At 37.8% G+C, this 19620-nt stretch overlaps 1 protein-coding gene across 5 annotated transcripts; it reads left to right on the plus strand.

Annotated features, from left to right (window-relative positions):
- Positions 1-1692: 1692 nt before the first annotated feature.
- LOC149025019 (uncharacterized) lies at positions 1693-19323 on the plus strand. Of its 5 annotated transcripts, none has more exons than XM_089145214.1 (7): positions 1693-1905; positions 3403-3494; positions 3621-3736; positions 8468-10775; positions 15017-15137; positions 17632-17691; positions 17800-19323. In XM_089145214.1, exons 4-7 carry the CDS (start codon positions 8800-8802, stop codon positions 18946-18948), a joined length of 3306 nt encoding a protein of 1101 aa, XP_089001340.1. In that variant the 5' UTR covers positions 1693-1905; positions 3403-3494; positions 3621-3736; positions 8468-8799; the 3' UTR covers positions 18949-19323. The 5 variants fall into 5 exon arrangements, with proteins under 5 accessions (XP_089001340.1, XP_089001342.1, XP_089001343.1 ...); XM_089145216.1 differs by having other exon boundaries at positions 3626-3736; XM_089145217.1 differs by lacking the exon at positions 3621-3736.
- The last annotated feature ends 297 nt before the right edge of the window (positions 19324-19620 follow it).

Raw genomic sequence — 19620 nt, forward strand, 5'->3', positions numbered from 1 at the left:
CCGTTCACCCATCCACCACACCCCGGACTTGGTTTCGATTGTTTTTTGGGTTTGATTTGGCTTTTATTAGTTTCAGTGAATCGGTTCAGTACCTTCCTATGTCATAATCCAATTTGAAGACTGTCCATTAAGGGTTCGGATGGATCCATGCTGAACTATCCATCCAAACCGGTAGATTTGCTTGCTTGGTTCATGATGCAATTTGACACCCCTTTCACTTTCAATATGCAAGTGTCATATGCATTATTTTTCTGTTACGCTTGGAACTCTATTATTTTTTTTTTTTGGGGAGGAGGGTGGTTGTTAAATGATCAATTATTTTATGGAGACGAGATTTATAGGAATAAAGTCTAAAGATGATTAGGAAATGGAAGTTGAAGGTAATGAGGACCATTTACTCTTCCTGACTCCCTTTTACCATACATTCAAGGTCAAGATAGTGTAATAATTAAACTCAACGAAATGCGTATGAAATAATCTTCACCTAGCTCATGTTTAGGTTGAACTCATATTCTAATGATCTTGAATTACTAGGTTCAATTGGAGTTTTTCAATTTTTTTTGCAAGTTAGGTTTACTTTATTCTTCATTTAATTTTTTTTATTAAGGTGTTGTGAAAATTTGCCATTTTTCCTCCCAAGTTCTTGTAATTTGGTATTCATTTTAACATGAGATTTTTTAAAAATCAATTTTGGTCTATAATTCATTCCTCCACCCACAAAAGGAAGAAAAAGAAAAAAAAAAAAAAAAAAAAAGAATATTATCTTAAAATGAAGTTTTCATGTTGACAGTTTTATTTCCTCTCATTACATCAAAATGAAAGAGTACAACACGCATCTTCTTATCTCTATTCAATTACCGAAATCACTTTCATATATCATGCATGGGTATGTATGAAACTTTTTTTCTATATTTTACTAAATAAACAAACTTATTACATGTATTAACCTGAAATACCCAAATGGCCCATTTGAAAAGTTGGGATTACTTGGGATTGAGCATGCGTGTCTAGGGGTCAATTGGTTTGTTCGCTTGGATTGAATCGAGTTTTCATTAAAGAATATTTCGCTTCAAATTGAAACTGTTTTTAATCAGGTCCAGCCGGGTTTCTTTTGTAATTCGGTCCGGCCGGGTTTGGGTTTACATATGAAAAGAGAAAATTAATGGAAAAACCTTACTTTTCTTATTGGATTTTCGATTTTATTTGGCCCAATTGGGTTTCTTTGAGGTTGATAAAACCTCCCATCCCAAGCCAACACGATAGTCGAATAGTTCGAGATACATTTTTACACTATTGCTTGTAGAATCCACTGCAGTTATCGAAGACCACAACAAGAAAATCCAAATCCTCTCCACTCGAGCATAAGGTTTAGTTTGATCTTATCTAAGGCGAAGGCGAATAATTCGGGCTACATTTTGATACTAATGCCTGTAGAATCCGCTTTGATTATTGAAAATAACATCAAAAGAGTCCAGATCCTCTCCACCTGTGCAGACATGGGAGACGGCTTGGTCATGTAAAGGGATCTGAATTAATAGCAAAAGAGTAAACACGAAGTCTGAACCTTAAAAAATAATAATAATAACAAATAAAAAAAATCAAAGGGGTAGTTTAGTAATTATATTATTTGAAAGGGCATTTATCTAAAATGCGTAGAACGGTATCTGATATAAACCAATCCTTGCCCTACTTCTCATCCTTTTCAGTAAAATTTAGTTCATTCACAGACGACATCAGTGCTTGGTTTCAGGACTCTTCTGTCTCTGTCTCTCAAATATTTAGGGCTTCTGTTCCGGTTGCTCTAAGATTCTCAATCTCCTCTTTTGTTTCTCCTCGAAGAATTTCGCTACTTCATTATTTATTGGGTTTGTTCTTCGTTCTCTATCCGCATTTGCTGTCTCTGAGGTATGTTTTTCTTTACAGTGTCTCATCCTTTAGGTTTTTTGCATTCTCTTATGTTGTTTCTGTTACCTATTTCCCTAAAATTCCGAATTCATATATTAAAACCTGGTTTTTGAGGGAATTTTATCGGTTGTGGTGATGAATTAGTTGTGTCTGTTTTTTCTAACCGCCTTCCTCTCCGCTTCCGAGTAGTTTTGCATGTTAGGTTGACTACCTTGAACTCCTAGATTGGAGAATGTAAGAGATAAAGGATATTTACATAGCTGAAGCAGTTTGTCATGAAATTGTTACATTTCTCTTCATTTGGACGATGATTGGATGTAGGGTTTTACTATGGTTTTTAACAAATGTAATGTTTCCAATACCTGTGAGTCTGTGATGCGAAGTTTTCACTCTCCATTTCGATCGCGTGCCTGGATCTACTTGGACGTTGCTTCTTTTGTTTGTAGAGTAGAACAACTAGTGGAGCTAAGCGTACGTGAAATATGAAATAGGTTTTCTTTTTTCATTCTTTTTTTTTTTTTTCTTTTTTCATTCTGCTTTCCCCGTTCTGTAGTCGATGCCAATTTGTATTGTTTGGTTTCCTTTTTCTTACGAAGCGACTTTCTTTTCTGAAAAACGAAATCTTGCTGGCAAAAATATGAGGTCATTGAGTGCACGGGCATTATTCTTAATGTGTTTCACTGGCTACCATTCATGATTTCTTTCGTATCTGCAACGGCATCTTTTTACTATTGGACATATTTATTATTATAATTATTTTGTTCTCCCCCAAAACTCAATGTTGTCTCCTTTGAGATTTTTGTATTGGAGCGGCCGAATGGGTTAATTTCCTGAGCATGCATGACCTAATAATGCCCTAATATGGTGGTGTAGATCATGATTGACTACAAAGTATGTATGATTTTTACTTCTTTCTAATTTTTTTAAGCTGTGGATTGTTTCATTTAGTATAATATTTTCTAGGCAATTTCTATTTAACTCTTGCTTGTTGGGATAGTTTGGAGGCTGAAACTATTGGACCTACCCGAGATTCAATTGAGGTCATTTGTTTCTATAGTTGAACAGGTTGCTTCAGCAAAGATGGTACAAGTACAATCCTTTGTATGTTTGTGCCTAGAATTTACACAAGTCTAGTGTTTAATGGTGTTTATATTGTAGAGGAAATTTCGTTTATCGTATCTCTTGTGCAGTTACCTGCTGGGTTTACTCTTAAGGTCTATTTATTATTTTCTCCCATGATCCTCTGATCTCCGTTTGTGGTCAGCCCTTATTCTCGCCATTGTTCTTTCTCCCTTAAATTTCTATAGTGAATCTATTGTGTACATCTCTTCCCTTATATTTCTTTTTTGTAACTCTGTCCTGCTTTCCCTGATTCACTCTCCAGTAGAACTATTTGAATTTAGTGGTTGCTGCTCTGCTTCTGATTGAAGAATCAAAAGAACTTTCTTGGTTCAAATCCTTTTGGACTAACGTGTTGGAGTTGAATGGGTACCCCAGTGTGATTATATCTGCAGAATTTGGAGGTAGTACCCTGCACTTGCATGAATTTGTATCCAAGCTCAGAGCAAAATTGGGAACTCTACTGCCAGGTTGGATTTCAAAGATTTTTTAGTTAAATTTTTGCTGCTGGATGTGGGGTGTGTGTTGGTTGGATTTAAGAGTCCTATTGGTAATCGACTGTCTTGAAATCTCAATGCAACTGAACTCTGAAACAGAATAGGTCTACTGCTGGTTGTGTGCTATTGACTGTAAAGAAGAAGAAGACTTGTTCCTTCTTGAAGCTTGGGAACATAAGGAAGAAAAAGAAAGGAAAAGAAAGTGCTGCCTAAGTGTATGAAGCTCTATATTTTGACTTCATTTAGATACCGGATTCACATCTATTCTGCAATTTTAATTTCCTTGGTGTAATTGTCTTCTATTTTTAGAATTGCCACTGCTTTTTATATTTGGATTGCACATTCTTTTGGGTCCCCTGCCCCATGGCAATCCAAACTAAGGGTTTCAAAACCCAGTATTATGTTACTCTCTCTCCCCTGGTTATTCTATTTTTTCTTAACCCTTTGTTTATATTTCCATCATTCGATTTTGAATGGCAATGAGAGATCCCAACATTTAAAGCTAACCCAAATATTAGGATTTTTGACTTCTCGAAAGGTACGGTTCACCAAATTTCCTTTTAAAACCCCTCCCCCTTTTTTATCCATGAGATCGGCGTGTTTTCTTTATTTTATTAAGAGCTCCTCAAAGTTTTGATAAATTTTTCAAGAACAAATGACCAAGGTTTCGAATTACTTATTTGGATTACTTGAAAGTTGAGAGTGATGATAAATTCTTGGAATTTTCTCTTGGGTAGTTGAAACATGATGGAGGGTGGTTCCCTCTGAAATACTGGCACTCGTAAGTTGTAATGAATGAGTTCAAGGAAAACTGACTATGAAATATTAGCTACTGTGTTCCATCTTACAGGAATGAGACAGATGTAGAGTGAATATATATTTTTTATTTATAGCAGTCATCGCTTACACAACGGTTCAGGAAACATAGACTAAAAAGCATACGGATATATAGTGGCCTGAGGATTGTAACACTGGAAGAGTCAACTTTCAACATAAATGAGAAATTGGAAGGAATCATAATGGGGGCAAGGATCAAAATGTTGATACTAGCTTTTGTATTGGAGTGGTGATTTTAAGAGGCATATTGTATGTCAGAGAGATGCAAGATTCACTTAAGATACGTATGGAAAGGGTCAAGAATGTGTGGAATTCTGTGATTTACGCAAAATATGTATTAAAAGGAGAACACAAGATGATGAAACAAGTGCATTCAATTGAGTATGGATTCAAGATGTGGTCTCTTACATGCACTAATGCTAATTTTTTTCGGTAACACATCACATATTGGTCTGATGCCTTAAAGATATGATATGCATCAGTTAGTATGGTGGATGAAGTGGGATTGTTAGATGCTTGAAACCTTGAAAGAGGGCATTGTATATCAACTGAGGGTTTGTGGTGTATGATTGATCCGTGTTGATGTTACGAAATTCTCTTCCCTTTAATGAGATGTCATAACAAAATAGGCGCTGTACTTTGTGAAATCTACCTGTTTCTGATCTTGCCCCTCTGCTTGTAAAAATGTTCTCTATTGTGCCACCTACCACCCTCACCCGCTTCCCCACACCCCCTACAAAATAAAAAATAAAAAAACATTAGATAAAATACAAGAATAAAATAATAAAAAAGTGGATTTCTTCTCACAGATTTCATGTGTTTCATGCGTATCTGTTGTTAATATCAAGGCCAACCGAGCTTAATTTTCTTTCATCCTGAAGCTTGTATATTAGGACTGAAGAGTTTGGAGAAATTAGAGAAGATTGCATTTCAAGATTTGAATAAGCTTGATTCAATCACTCTATTGTTGCAAGTCCACCCTCAAATTGGAGTATTTTCTTTTGAAATCAGTCGAGGATTGATAGATAGGGTGTTAGGCTTGGGCGGCTTCTGCCCATAGGTTTATGTTGCCATCAGCTTAAAAGTTGAGTTTCTTAGCTAAGTATGGAAATTCTTTAATTAATTGGTTTATTTAGTCTCATCATGTAAATTCTACCCAAATTAAGTTACAAGGGAAAAATAGTATTTTTAATGTTTTATTCCAGTATTAAGTAGGGCACGAAGGAAGGGGGGAAATCTATTTATAAGATAGCTAAAATAAGGGATAGGAAGAGGTAGAGATCTTGACCATGTTAGGTGTATTAAAAATGGAGATGATAAAGTACTAGTATGTTATGAGGACATTAAGAAAAGATGGGAAATCTATTTTTCTAGCCTACTAAACGAGCATGCTTCAAGCACCTGTGATTCAGACGCTTACACCATTCACAAAGGCACCAATTTTTCTAACATATATATGGGGAAATTCGATGTCCGAAATAAAAGAAGCACCAAGGAGGATGAAGATAAGCAAGACAGAAGGTCTTGATGAAATCCCAATAGAAGTATGGAAGAGCCTGCAGGCTAGTTTGATTGATTAAGTTGTTTAATAAGATTATAAGCACAGGAAAAATGCCAGATGAATGGAGGAGAAGCATTGTGGTTCCAATTTATAAAAATAAAGGAGATATTCGAAGCTGTAATAACTATAGGGGCATTAAACTAATTAGCGTAATATGAAATTATGGGAGAGTAATTGAAACCCGTTTGAGATACTTAACCACAATTACGGAGAACCAGTTTAGGTTTATGCCTTGAAGATCTTAAGGGAGGCTAGTTACCTAATTAAGAGACTTATGGAAATGTATAGAGTGTAGGAAAGGCCTTCATATGGTATTTATAGACCTTGAAAAAGCATATGATAGAGTTCCTAGAGCTTTAATTTGGTAAGTACTAGAGAAAAGAATGTTGCAAGTAAATATGTAAACATAGTTGAGGATATGTATGATGGTTCAATGACAAGTGTAAGAGCAGTTAGGGGACAAAATAATGAATTCCCAATTACAGTTGGGCTACATCAAGGATCAACTTCAAGCCCATATTTATTTGCACTTGAACTGGATGAATTAACCAAAGACGTTCAAGACAAGGTCCATTGGTGTATGCTTTTTGTTGATGATATTGTGTTAATAGATGAGACTCAAGTGGGGATTAATGCCAAGTTAGAATCATGGAGAACAACTTTGGAATCAAGAGGCTTTAAATTAAGTAGAATGAAGACATAATATCTAGTTTGTAACTTTAGTCATGATCGGGCAGACGATAAGGTGGTGAAACTTGACGACAAGGAGATTCCTCATAGTGATTCTTTTAGGTACCTAGGTTCAATCATAAAGAGGTGATATAGAGGATGGTGTTTCCCAAAGAATTTAAAATAGGGTTGATGAAGTGGAGAGGAGGCGTGTCCGGGGTCTTGTGTGATCGACGCATTCCATTAAAGCTTAAAGGAAAATTCTATAGGACCATCGTTCGACCAGCTATGATGTACGGTGCAGAGTTTCGGGTTGTTAAAAAGAATCATATAGATAAACTCAATGTAGCAGAAATGAGGATGCTAAGATGGATGAGTGGCAAAACTAGGAATGATAAGATAAGGAATGATCATATTAGAGTTGGTTTGGGAGTTGCTCTCATAAGTGATAAGCTTCAGGAAAGTCGTTTGAGGTGGCATGACCATGTTCAATGGAGACCTATAAATGCCCTTGTATGGAAAAGTGATATAATCCAGATTGAAGGAACTAGGAGAGCTAGGTGAGATCTAAGATAACTCTAAGAGAAGTGGTGAGAAAGGATATGCATAGCTTAGGCCTTGTATCTAACATGACCTCAAATAGAACTGATTGGAAGACAAGAATCCGTGTAGCCGACCCCATTTAGTTGGGACAAGGCTTATTGTTGTTGTATTCCAGTATTAAGTATCCAAGTCCTAAGTCTAGTAGGAGCCCTAGGTGTAATAGCTTTTTAAGTTTTATTTATGATAGAAGTTTATTTCCTATTCTGTTATGGGTTGCTGCAAGGCTGTTTAGGCCTATTTATACCCCCGAGTCTACATCTATATCTATTTTGTGCGTGTATTTGTGAGATCAGCAGATTACCAATCTCTTGAAGAATAGTTCTTTGATCAGTACTGATATTACTTTAATCATTTTGTTTACTGCATATTTTGAAAGAAATGCATTTTTAGAAATTTGATACATCCTAGTCTTGCACCTGTTGACTAGTTGACATAAATGTCTACATCAGTAAACCACACTCTTGTGTCTGTTTGCTAGTTATCACATTGTACTGTGTCAGTTATTAAATTGAATGATTTTGTTTTCTTAACAGTGGGTTTCATAGTTTTGAGTTATGCAATTCTATGATGCCTTTTGGAAGATGATGTGTTTATCATTATTTTTTTCTTCCAACCATTTGTTATTATGAGATACTACAACAGTAAATCCTACCAATGTGTAGGTTACTTCTGTGACTGATGCCTACAAACCAACATTGTTCATGTATTGGCCTAAAGACGTAAATGTTATTAGGCAAGTTGATATATGTGGAATATGTAGGCAGAAGTTAGATATTGATAATATAGGGGTTGGGCCTTGGCACAATGGTTGGTGGATCACAATTGTAACCTTAGGTCAATGCATTGAAACTATATCTGGTTTGCTGACCAAGAAATACCCAGTATTTGGTTTGAATCTTATTTCAACTGAAGGTACTATAGGAATAGTTGGAAGTAGATAGATTTCACTTACAATTTATTTACTTGCTCATCATGATCATCGGTTAAATGGATCGATTCTTTACGAATGTGTGGAAAATATAAGTTATTGAGAAGAATTCCGGTTGGCTGATTGTGAATTGTGTTATTAATTGAATGTACCAACAGAAAGCTTCAGCTGTGGTCTGTACGGTAGTCGGTCTGCATGTTCTTTCCTTACTGAATTTGTCTTTTGGAGGTAGTTGCATTTTCTAGCAGTCTGTCAGATAAGCTAATGCATATTGTACTTGTCCAACATAGATAATAGTTTCTTTATCATGAGGTATTTAAAGAATAGTTTGGATCTTCCTTCTTACAGGTATCTGAAGTTTTCTTGAAGTCAGCAGCTGGAAACACTAAGCTGGTTAGCCTGGCTTTGTACGCGTGGATATTTTTGTTACTTGGTGCTGGTTTCACCTTATCGAACAATCTAAGAGTACAGCAGCTGTCAATGGCAAACAAGCATATTGGGTGGACAGTTGGAACCCTTGTCCTGTATATTGGCATTACACTGACAAACTGATGGGCTAATGAAATCCATTTGGCCTACAGTAGCTGTTAGTACCTAGCAAGGGGATAGAACAGGTAGATCACATATCCACTAGTTAAGGGTTGCAGCATTTTTCATCATAGAACAGGCAAACTGTACAGATGGAATCTGTGTCCAGTAAAGCGGGATTACAGCACTTAGCTGGACCAAATAATCAAAATGTACATTTGGAATCTGTGTCCAGTAAAGCTGGATTACAGCACCTAGCAGGACCAAATAATCAAAATGTACATTTGGAATCTGTGTCCAGTAAAGCTGGATTACAGCACCTAGCAGGACCAAATAATCAAAATGTACATTTGGAATCTGTGTCCAGTAAAGCAGGATTACAGCACATAGCAGGACCAAGTAATCAAAATGTACAGTTGGAATATGCGTCCAGTAAACCAGGATTACAGCACTTAGCAGTACCAACTAATCGTAATGTACAGTTGGCATCCCCATCTTTTAAGCCAGGGCCGCAGCAATTGGGATTGTCTAAAAAGAGAGCTGTACAAATGGAGCCATCTCCAAAGGGCAAAACAGAATCCTTTGAATTAGTCAGGTCTAAGCTGAGAGAATCATTAGCTGCTGCATTGGCAATGGTTGATCAGCAACAGAACAAGGTGGCAACTGTGGGGAAAGATTCTGAGATTGACGCTGCAAGTGCTCCAAAGCAGCTCCATGAGGTCCCTCAACTGTCTGAAGCTGCTTCTGCAAATGTAGATGTGGCTTCATCTTGTCCACCTGAAGGGCATCTAGAGACTTCCTCTAAGGATCATCAGTCTACTATTCAAAAGCACGCTGATGACCAAAATTCTTCTCATGAGTCTTTATATGGTGATAATATAGAAGATGCTTCCAAGACCTGGAAATTTGATGGACAAGAATTCCAATTGAAAAATATTGTTCTCGAAGAAGATATTTCATTCAGTAGTAGCTTCCTGATCAAAGATGAGCTTTTGCAGGGAAATGGACTCTGCTGGGCTACAGATCTTGATTCAAATGCTGCTGATACAATGGAAGGTCATTTAGCCAAAAAACCCAAATTGGTAGATGAAGAAGCATGTTTAGGTAGCAGTGAGCCGAAGCCTCTTTCTCCAGAAACTTTGGCATTTAAAATTGAAGCTGAGCTCTTCAAATTATTCGGAGGTGTCAATAAGAAGTACAAGGAGAAGGGTAGGTCTCTTCTATTCAATTTGAAAGATCGTAGTAACCCTGCACTAAGAGAAAGAGTTATATCTGGAGAAATTTCTCCTGAACGTCTTTGTTCTATGACTGCTGAGGAACTTGCTTCAGAGGAGCTTTCTCAGTGGAGATTGGCCAAAGCAGAGGAGTTTGCTCAGATGGTAGTTTTGCCAGATTCAGACATTGATATGAGACGTTTGGTTAAAAAAACGCACAAAGGTGAGGTTCAAGTAGAAGTTGAACCTGATGATAGTGTTTCCGTGGAGGTTTCTGTTGGAACAAGTTCACTTACTCAGTTTAAACCCAAAACTGATGAGAAAGTTGCTCAACTTCAATCTAAATCTGTCAAAACTGAAACATCTCAGACAGCTGATGTAGGTGACAATAATTTTTCTGATGACCATAATGTCCAGAGTGGCCTAACTACCCTTTCACAGGACGGAACTGATCCAATGCAAGGGCTTATGGTGGAGGAGATGAAAGATGCAGAGTTTCTTCCTCCAATAGTCTCTTTAGATGAGTTCATGGAATCTCTCGACTCTGAGCCACCCTTTGAAAACTTATCCGTGGATGCTGCACAGACTACACCTACCTCAGATAAGAAGGTTGCTTCTGAAGTCGACTCCAAGCTGGATTCCTCTAATACTGGTTCGGTAGATCCCGTTGATACTTCCATGAGTAAACTTGATAAAAATGAGGTCAAGAGCACAAGGACCAAGAGTAATGTAAAGTTGAATGATACTAAACAAGAGGCGAAGTTTCCAAGGAGTGGTAGTAACATAAAATCAAATAACATTCTTGCGGTCTCAAAGACTTCTCCTGGTGGTGATACATCTAAAGTTGAATATGTATGGGAAGGTGTACTTCAGTTGAATTCCGCCACGGTGCCAGTCGGTGGCCTTTTTAGGAGGTGTATATCTTTAACTCTTTATTTTCAAACTGCTCAACTTGCTTTACTGTTATATTTTGTTATACTCCAAAACTTCAGGTCTTATTACATGGATATTTTATTGCTGATTGGTAAAAAAAATTACTGTTTACCGTTCTGCCAATATTCTAACAAGACACTCATAGGAAATTAATTCATTGATTTCAAATTAGAGTTCTCTCTGACTGATTCATTTCCATATTTGTGTATTGAAATTGTCTGAGCTTAGTTTGCAGAGATTCTCAGTTCCTGCCTGTTAATTCATTATCCATCTGAAACCAGCATGTGCCATTACCCTCTGCTTTATAATTCATTCTTTAAATTGGGATCTCTTTGTTTCAGTTACTATTTATATACAATTAATGGTTATACTAATGCTGATGCACTGAATCACATTGAAAATGTTACTGTTATAAGAAAAAGAAAAAAATCTGTGACAAGGAAAGACATTCTTACCAAATATCTTTGTGATGAAGAGTGTATAAGATATACTTACCAAAAGAATCTCAGTGATCTCCTTGGTGGTTGAAGGTTAGCTTCATTAATGGGACTGCCTTTTATCGAAGTATATAGTGGCTGGGAATTTTTTTTGCCCTCTTCCTAGAATTCTTAAAAATTGTCTGGCTCCTTCTGTCCATCCCATGAATTGGCTGCATGGAAGTGTGCTTCAAATAATCTCTCCTTTTGTGTTAGATGCACTCTGTGGTCAAGTAAAACCAAGGGAGATGATTGAGATTCAGGGAGTGATGAACTCTTTGCTGAATATAGAGAAGATTGGTTCTCATACCAATATTTAGAATTGCATGAAGAGTTAACTATTTTTCGTGTATATGAGGTTTTTTAGTCGATATAGTTATGTTTCGGAAATTCATGAAATATTTTCTTGTTCCTATTGAAAATGAAATGAAATGACTATTGAAACTTCAAGTATCCAAATGGACCAAATCTCACCAAATGTTTTGGTTTTGACAGAAATCAAAATGGGGTTTAAATGCAAAATTTCAAACCTTACTTTTAGCTTATCATGACAGGTAGTTCAGTTTATTGGTCACATGGAAGCAGCTCTCATATTGAAGTATTTGTTTAGTTCTAGGAAAAACTATTTTGAATGTTAAGAAGTTAGGAGATGCTGTGTAGCCTCAATGGTATTTAGGGCCAAGGCCAAGATCTTTACTCAGGACCAACTCAAATTGGGTGGGAATTTGGGAGTTGTCGAAATTTTAGTTAGGGTGTTGGGGATGTCAGACAGGGTCGTGGGAGGTTTATTTGAATGATGGATTTAAGGTTGTGTGGAGGATAATATAAGGGATGGTGTTTCAAATTTGGAACCAACCAATTTTTTGTGACTATTTTTACCATGTGGAATGTTCGGGGGCCCTTTTCAGGGCCTAAATGTGCTTGGATGGCCATTGTTCAGAATTTCCAATCTTTCAGAATGACTGATTGTGGGCCTCTACTAACTGTTTGGAGGTCCTGTGTTTTCTGTTTTGTGCATTTTGGGTAAAAGGACATTTCAATCATTCTTTCCTTGAAGCTTTTTTTCCCCCTGCTTGTAACTATTTATAGTCTCTCAACCGGAAAAATGGCTAGGTTGTGATCTTCTTCTTCTGCCTAAACACCACATCTGCTTGGCTGTGGACTAGCAGTCGGGTGAACCACTTAATATCATATGTGCTTTTTTTGCTCTATTTTCCTAATAACTTAATATTAGGAGAGATTCCTTAAAACATCATAGAGTTTTGAGGTGTTGAGGTATAGGGAAGCTTGTTGTGAGTATGCTGGAGGTTATAGCGGTTAGATGGGCTGTAATTAAGTCAGGGGTAGGTATAAGTTGCACTTTTCCAATCTTCTGGGGGTTCTGATGGTGACATTGTTTTAGATCTAGGTTAGAAATTAGGGTTTGTAGGGGATCCAAAAGTTCAAGAAAGGGACTGATCAAAGGCTGTACTGGATTGGAGGGGATGATAGGGTTAAGATATAGGAATGATTTAGTCGCTAGATGTGACTGGACAGATTTCATGGAAAAAAAGAAAAAAAAGAAAGCAAACTGTTCTTTTAAGAACTCAGCAGAAAAATTGCAGGTTTAATAGACTTGATTTCTTGCCTAAGCCCAAGTCAAATGGGAAACCAGTAGAGAGGACTGTCCAATAGCTAATAACAAGAGTTAAGGCTCCAAGACTTGAACACCATGAATGGAGTCCAACCTCAGTAGCAATCTCTCTAAAAGGCACAAAAGCAGCAGCATTATAAGCTTTGAAAGCAATTCAATTCCAACATCAATGATAATCAGTCCAAGTTACACTCTGATGGGGCGTTAAATAGGCTATACTCAGCTTACAAGTTACAAACTTAAGGTTATAAAAGGAATAACTAAATTGATTTTATTCCTATGTGGAGTAGAACTTCTTATTTCAAACTGACTCCTTAGTTCCTAGTTGGAAAAGAACTGATAAAACTAATGCAAACTTCCTATCTAGTAAGGATGCTTTTTTGCTAATTACTAAAAGACATAATTACCCTTAACTTTAAAGAAACTAGTGATTCTCGTGCTTGAACTTCCTATCCTCATTTTGGGCTCGTAAAGAGGCCCATTACAACTTAAAACCATGGAGAAAAGAGCCCACAGCCAGTAAAACCTAATCCTAGATTTTTTTTTCAAGGAAGGTAAGTTCAAATTAAGGGTGGGTTTGCATCATTTTGTCTTCCTTTTAATTTAATTGTGAAAGGGAGTTAGGGAAGGAACAGCTTGCATTGGATATATATTTTAGCAGACATGCAGTTTATGTGGAGATATTGAATTTTTATAATTGTTCAGAAAAGCCCCCCCCCCCCCCTCATGCTGAAATTTTATAACAGAGTTTTCATGAGAATGATGGGATTTATGTATTCTGAAGACTATATAAAGTTTTTATGTGGACTAAAAGAAATATTGAAGGACTAATTTTTGTAGTAAATAATATACTGTTGTCCATGCTCTGCAGTAATTGGAAGGGTGTATTGGGTAACTAACACAATTGGCTGAAACTATAAATCGTGTTAGGAAGGACATCTATTGTGTTGAACTATTCAGTCTTGGTTAATGGTTACTAGGAAACATGTTTCCACACATAAATATTGGTTTTTGGCTGTGTTATCATGAAATGGGTTTATGATAATTGAACTTCAGATATTCTGGACGGTCATGCTTCCATTTCATATACTAATTTTCTTTCTTCTTGGGTGGTCGTGTAGAGCTAACAGTAAGCATGACTTAGCCCCAACTAGTTCACAATACATATAAAAACAAATTATTCAAGTTAGAAGGCTAGACTTCTGATGAAACCAGTCAATTCATCGAGTGGTACTTGTATTTAAGTGAGGCACAAGTGGTAAGAAGTCACGATCTCGAGGCTAATCTCGGTCAGCCTGAAAACTGGGATCTAGCAAGATCTCGGCCGAGATATGGTAAAATTTTGGGGCCAACTCAAGTGAACACGAGGGCCCATCATGGGGGTTTTAAGGGTTAGGTTGGGCCAAATTTTGGTATTTATCTTATTTTAGGCCTTTTAAACACATTGGTGGCCTTAGATTTGTGATCAAACTACCCTATGTATGAGTTCTAACTCGACCCTAAGTTTGAAACCCAAATGTTTAAGGAATGAACATGTAATCTCATAAAACATGAAATACAAAGCCATTAATTGATATAATTGAAAACCAAATGATAAGATATATCAGATAAACTATTGGGAATTCCATCCATATAAATAGTTTAGTGCTCAATAGAATGATACTGCATCATCAGTCTTAAGACAAGAGTAGCATAAGCATCATAACTTCATAAGAACAAGATGAAATGAAATCAATCAAGGCCCAAGGGTTACTATTCACGTAAACAGTGTTTCTCTTTTGGCCCTTCCAGAAGGCCCAATTGAAACTGGTTCGGTTCTTTCGAGGTTCTACATCACAATGGAACAACTATGGTGCTTTCATGTTGTAGACTTGCTACTTTTATGTTCATATGTATGAATCTTTTCGCTAGTTAATATTATGCATGCAAAGAGCAGAGAAAACAATGTTGTGTTCTTCCCGTAGCTTAATTGATTGTTGCTGTGAGTAATTCTCAGGGTTCTGTTTAGATGAAGGCAGGCTGAATTTTGTTCAATTCAATATGTTATGATGAGTAACATGCTGAATACCTCGTATTTTTGCTTAATATTTGCTGAATCTTTTTTTTGTTACAGTGGTGACAAAACATCTACAAATGAATGGCCTAGTCTTCTTGAGATAAAAGGGAGAGTTAGACTTGATTTATTTGAGAAGTTCCTCCAAGAGCTTCGTATGTCCCGAAGTCGTGCAATCATGGTAACTTACTCAGTTCTTTCATGTAATCATTGTCTGTTGCTGGAGCAGTAAGGATCCAGTGATCGTACTTATATAATGTCTTAGAACTGTCTGCTTTTCATGTATTAGAAGTTTTAGAATGCTGTTTCCTTTGTGGGAAGTTTTATTTTAAAAGAAAAATCTAAAGGGCCATTTTTCAGGGTAGAATTGGATTAATTCTCTTTAAAATTGACGGATGAGTTCTAGGAACGAAAAGTTTAAATGATCAGACACTTATAAATATCAGGTGACATAGTTTTGCTGATTAGGGAAATAAGTCTACTCTTATCTTGTGACGTGATAGAAGAACATACCATTGCATGAGGTCCAAGAACTCCTAAGCTTAGTGTAGCCCAGGGTATTTTAAGTGTTTGACCGACTTTGTTTTAAGCTGTTCATTTGTTCTTATGTTTTAAGTTGTCTTGAGTCAGTTCCAGTCAAAACAATGGTTCTTTTTTTCTTTCTTTCTTTTTTCGGGGTCAGTTTAAGTGTTCTTAAGTTGGTTCACATCCTTTTTAAAGACTAATAAGACGGTGTCTCATGTGGTTGTGTTTCATGGGATTTTGTCGAATAGATTCTCTGCAATTAGTTGTTCTCTTTTCAGTTGTTTCCTTCTGTAGTAGACTGTGGCAGCTAATTATTTCTATTGTGGCTAGTTTTACCCTCTTAGTAGGGTCCCTTCTAAGAGTTGATTGTTGATCAATGTGAAGGAGACACCCAGTTGTGACTTGTGATAAACTTCATTAAATCTGTCATGTACTAGCTCTTCCTCTCTCTCTGTTTTTCTCTCCCCACTTCTTTTCTGCCCCCTTCAGCGTTGGTCTTCTAAATTTGAGATTGATATCTTGATGTTTTCTTGCCTCTTACTGGATTTTGGTTCAGTTGTCCAAAAAGGATCTTCACCCTTTTGTTTACAGAAACCTATGCTGCCTAGTGCCTAATTCATGAAGGAGTTTACTCCCATTTAATCAAACTAGGGCCTCCCTAACCACGTGCTACGTACAACGAGAACCTATAGAGCTGCTGTGACACTGATGGATCTACCTATTTGGTAACTGGTGTCAAAATGTCTGCTGTGATACTCTTTTCTGGGAATCCCTCTTACTGATTTTGATCTGTCTGTATCAGTCCCTTTAACCAACGGTTCCTCACTCTATTAAATAATATCCGTTAAAATTGGAGGTATCCTTGTTTTTTCAGGGTTTTCTGGACCTACATATAGTAACTAAGAAGAATCTGTCAGCTAGAATTTATTGATACTATGGGTGTTATTTATTTCATCTACAAGCCTCTTTTAATGATCTGGTCTCAGTTTAACGCTTCTATTTGATTGATTGCTGAAATCACCCAAATCTGGTGATTTTGTTCCTTGTTTTCCCCCCTTCACTTGTTACCACCGCCTCACCTAATCAGATTGATATTCTGGGTTTTTTTCACTCATTGCAACATGCTATATATCCTTATCCTCCAAAAGCTGACTCTGTTACTTTCCAAATCACATCTATGAAATTTCGTGGTATATCTTTTTTCTCTGGGCACAGACAATTGGAGTTTGTTTCACTGCCAAGTGTAATGGGTTATTTGACTAATCCACCACCTGCTAATGAGTATCCTGAATGGACAGCCAGCTGGTAAGGCCACAATGCCATAGTTATCAAGGCAGAGTGACCATTGCATTGAAGAGTTTTGAAAAAGTAAGACACCAGCTTAGGTGATGCCCTTGTAACTATCTTCAAAACTTTCATGGCTGTGGAATACAGTATGGGGCTTTCTCTGGCTGCCAATGTTTTATTTCACACCACAGCTGAGGGCATCTTGGACATGTTTAGGGTAATATGACCAGTATGAGAAACTGAGAAGGAATGGTGAGTTTTATCTAGCCAGAAACAAAGATTGCTTTTATGGCTCAAGTAACTAACAGGTTTTTGGAGGCCCATTAGCTGCAATTTTTGTTGCTGTAAAACTCTGTTTCTGCTCCTCTGCATGGAGAGTATTTGCCTTATGTGGATCCCGTCTGTAGGAAGTCTTGATGCATTGTTCTTTGGTGTTTCTGTAGTTTTTCTATTGTTATGTACTTTTTGGTCCAGAACACTACACAATTCCAACCCCCCCCCCCTCTCAAAAAAAAAAAAAGAAGAAAAAGAAAGAAAGATGACTAGAGAAAGAAGCCCTTTGCCAACATCTATTGAAACCCATCCACCATGGAAATTGAGGTTGAGGCGTACCCTTAAGGAAAGGGGAAATCAACATCCAGCAACGTGGACTTGTTTTCTTTAACCTAAATCCAATGTTCAGCTGAGCTTCTGATGTCAAGGGATCTGAGATTAGTAAAGAGAAATTAATGACATTTAATGCAAGTAGAATCTTGAATAATTATTGAGAATGGCTTTTGTGTTTTGAATTATTCATGTCCGGTTGATCGTTTTGTTTCATTGTCATGTATCGGGCATGTAATTCAATATTTTGATCCTTGCAGGTAGTTCAATTTTGTTCAAAGGGAGGTTCACCAGATAGTGGGTGCATTAACCTTAGCGAGGTGATTCTTTGTGCTTTTACAGTTGTTCCAACACAACATCCCCCCGCCCTACACAAAAAACCAATGTCAGTGATATCTTTTTTGACATTGAATCCCTTTCTCCAACAGGTGGCGAATTCATATATTGTGGACGAGAGAGTGGGATTTGCTGAGCCTGCTCCTGGTGTGGAACTCTATTTCTGCCCACCTCACATAAGTATTGTTGAAATGCTTGGGAAGCACCTACCAAAGGACCATACAGAAACACTTAATACTGCAGATACTGGCCTCATTGGCGTTGTTGTATGGAGAAAGGCTCTTGAAACTTCCTCAATTTCACCCAACTCATCGACCCACCATAAACACTACTTGAAAAAGCAACAATCCTTACGGAGGCACCATGTGAAGGACACTAACACCAATGTAACGTCTAGACCACCAGCACCTCAAGGTGTTGCTGCTGCCAACACCAACCCACCACCCGATGAAGAACCTATTGATGATGTACCCCCTGGATTTGGGCCGGCAGCTACCAAGGATGAGGATGACTTGCCTGAATTTGACTTTGTCAAACCCTCAAATCCTCCAGTTCGATTTCCTGGCCCAAATCCATCTCAGGGACCGGGGATGAGCATGCCTCCTTTACAGACACATGCTCGACCGCAATCTCACCGTCCGGTCGAGCAAATGAGAGATCTAGTGTCCAAGTATGGGCAAGGCATAAAGAATCCTACTGCTGCTACTTGGCAGCAAAATAGAGGAATTGGGGTTGAGGTTCAGCCCTGGAACGATGATGATGACATTCCAGAGTGGCAGCCGCAACCCTCCTCCGCACACCAGCTGCCTCCTCCTCCTCCCCCTCACCCTCACCCTGCCCCACATATGGTGCATGGGTTTCAGCACCCACCATCACACCCCTCAAACCCTCAGCATTTGGTTGGAATGGCATCTCAGTTGATGCTGCCTAGACACCCATCTCAGCCTTTAGGGCCTTTAATTACTCAACAACAGTCAATGTCTATGCAAGTACCATTGCAGCAACTTCAACCCCCAATGAATATGATGCAAGTGCAAGGTCAGGGCCATCAAAGTGGAGCCCCTGCGTGGCAGCAGCAAGGAGGTCCATGGTGGTCCCATCCAAATAGCATTCCTGTCCAGGCAACTGGGTATGGTAATCAGCCAATCGAAGGCCAGTTTTACAGGGGCCCTCCTGGCTTTGGAGCCGTGCAACAAAACATGGAAAGGAGACATGATACATCTAGGAGTAGAGGGTTTTGATTCCTTTTGATGTAAATCCCAGCTTTTGAGCATCTCAAGATGTGCAGTTCTGTAATTTAGTAGATAATGTGCCGTGTGGCCCGTGTAATGTATCTTAGCTCTTAGGTCCTCAAAAGAACCAATGTAAGGTACTTTTTTCTTTTTGGTTTAAATAGATCTCATAGGATCTTGAGGAGGGTAGATGTTATAATTCTCCTTTTTTATATCTAGTCTTGACTCTGAAGTCTGAACCCTCGTTTTGCCATGTAATGTTGCTTTTACAGTTTTTACGAACTTGGCTTGGTTCCTGTGCAACGTTGCTAGACCTGGTGGTGGAACCATTCACTACTGATGATAACAATTGAATTTTTCCTCCAGACGCCCATGTTCTCTCTGGCAAATTTGAACCAGTCGCGTCAGTTACTGAAAAACCATCCATCGTCGTCATGGTTGTGGTGGTTCCAGACTGTTTTTGTGTGTCAACTCTGAACTAACCCAGAAGGTATTATTATACTTCTTTCTTACGGTGCATGCTCATTCTGTATGGATAGATGACGTGGGAAAATTAGGTTTGGAATTTGGATTGTTCATAAAAATCAGTTTTAAACAATTTTTTTTTGGTAACCTACATTTCATTCAAAGCGAACACGTGTGGAGGGTGAGCATAAGTCCACTAACCAATGAAAGAAAACG

This window comes from Hakea prostrata, chromosome 2 (genome assembly GCF_041222555.1).
Source record: "Hakea prostrata isolate BN-2017 chromosome 2, UWA_Hpros_2, whole genome shotgun sequence".
Taxonomy (NCBI): Eukaryota; Viridiplantae; Streptophyta; class Magnoliopsida; order Proteales; family Proteaceae; genus Hakea; species Hakea prostrata.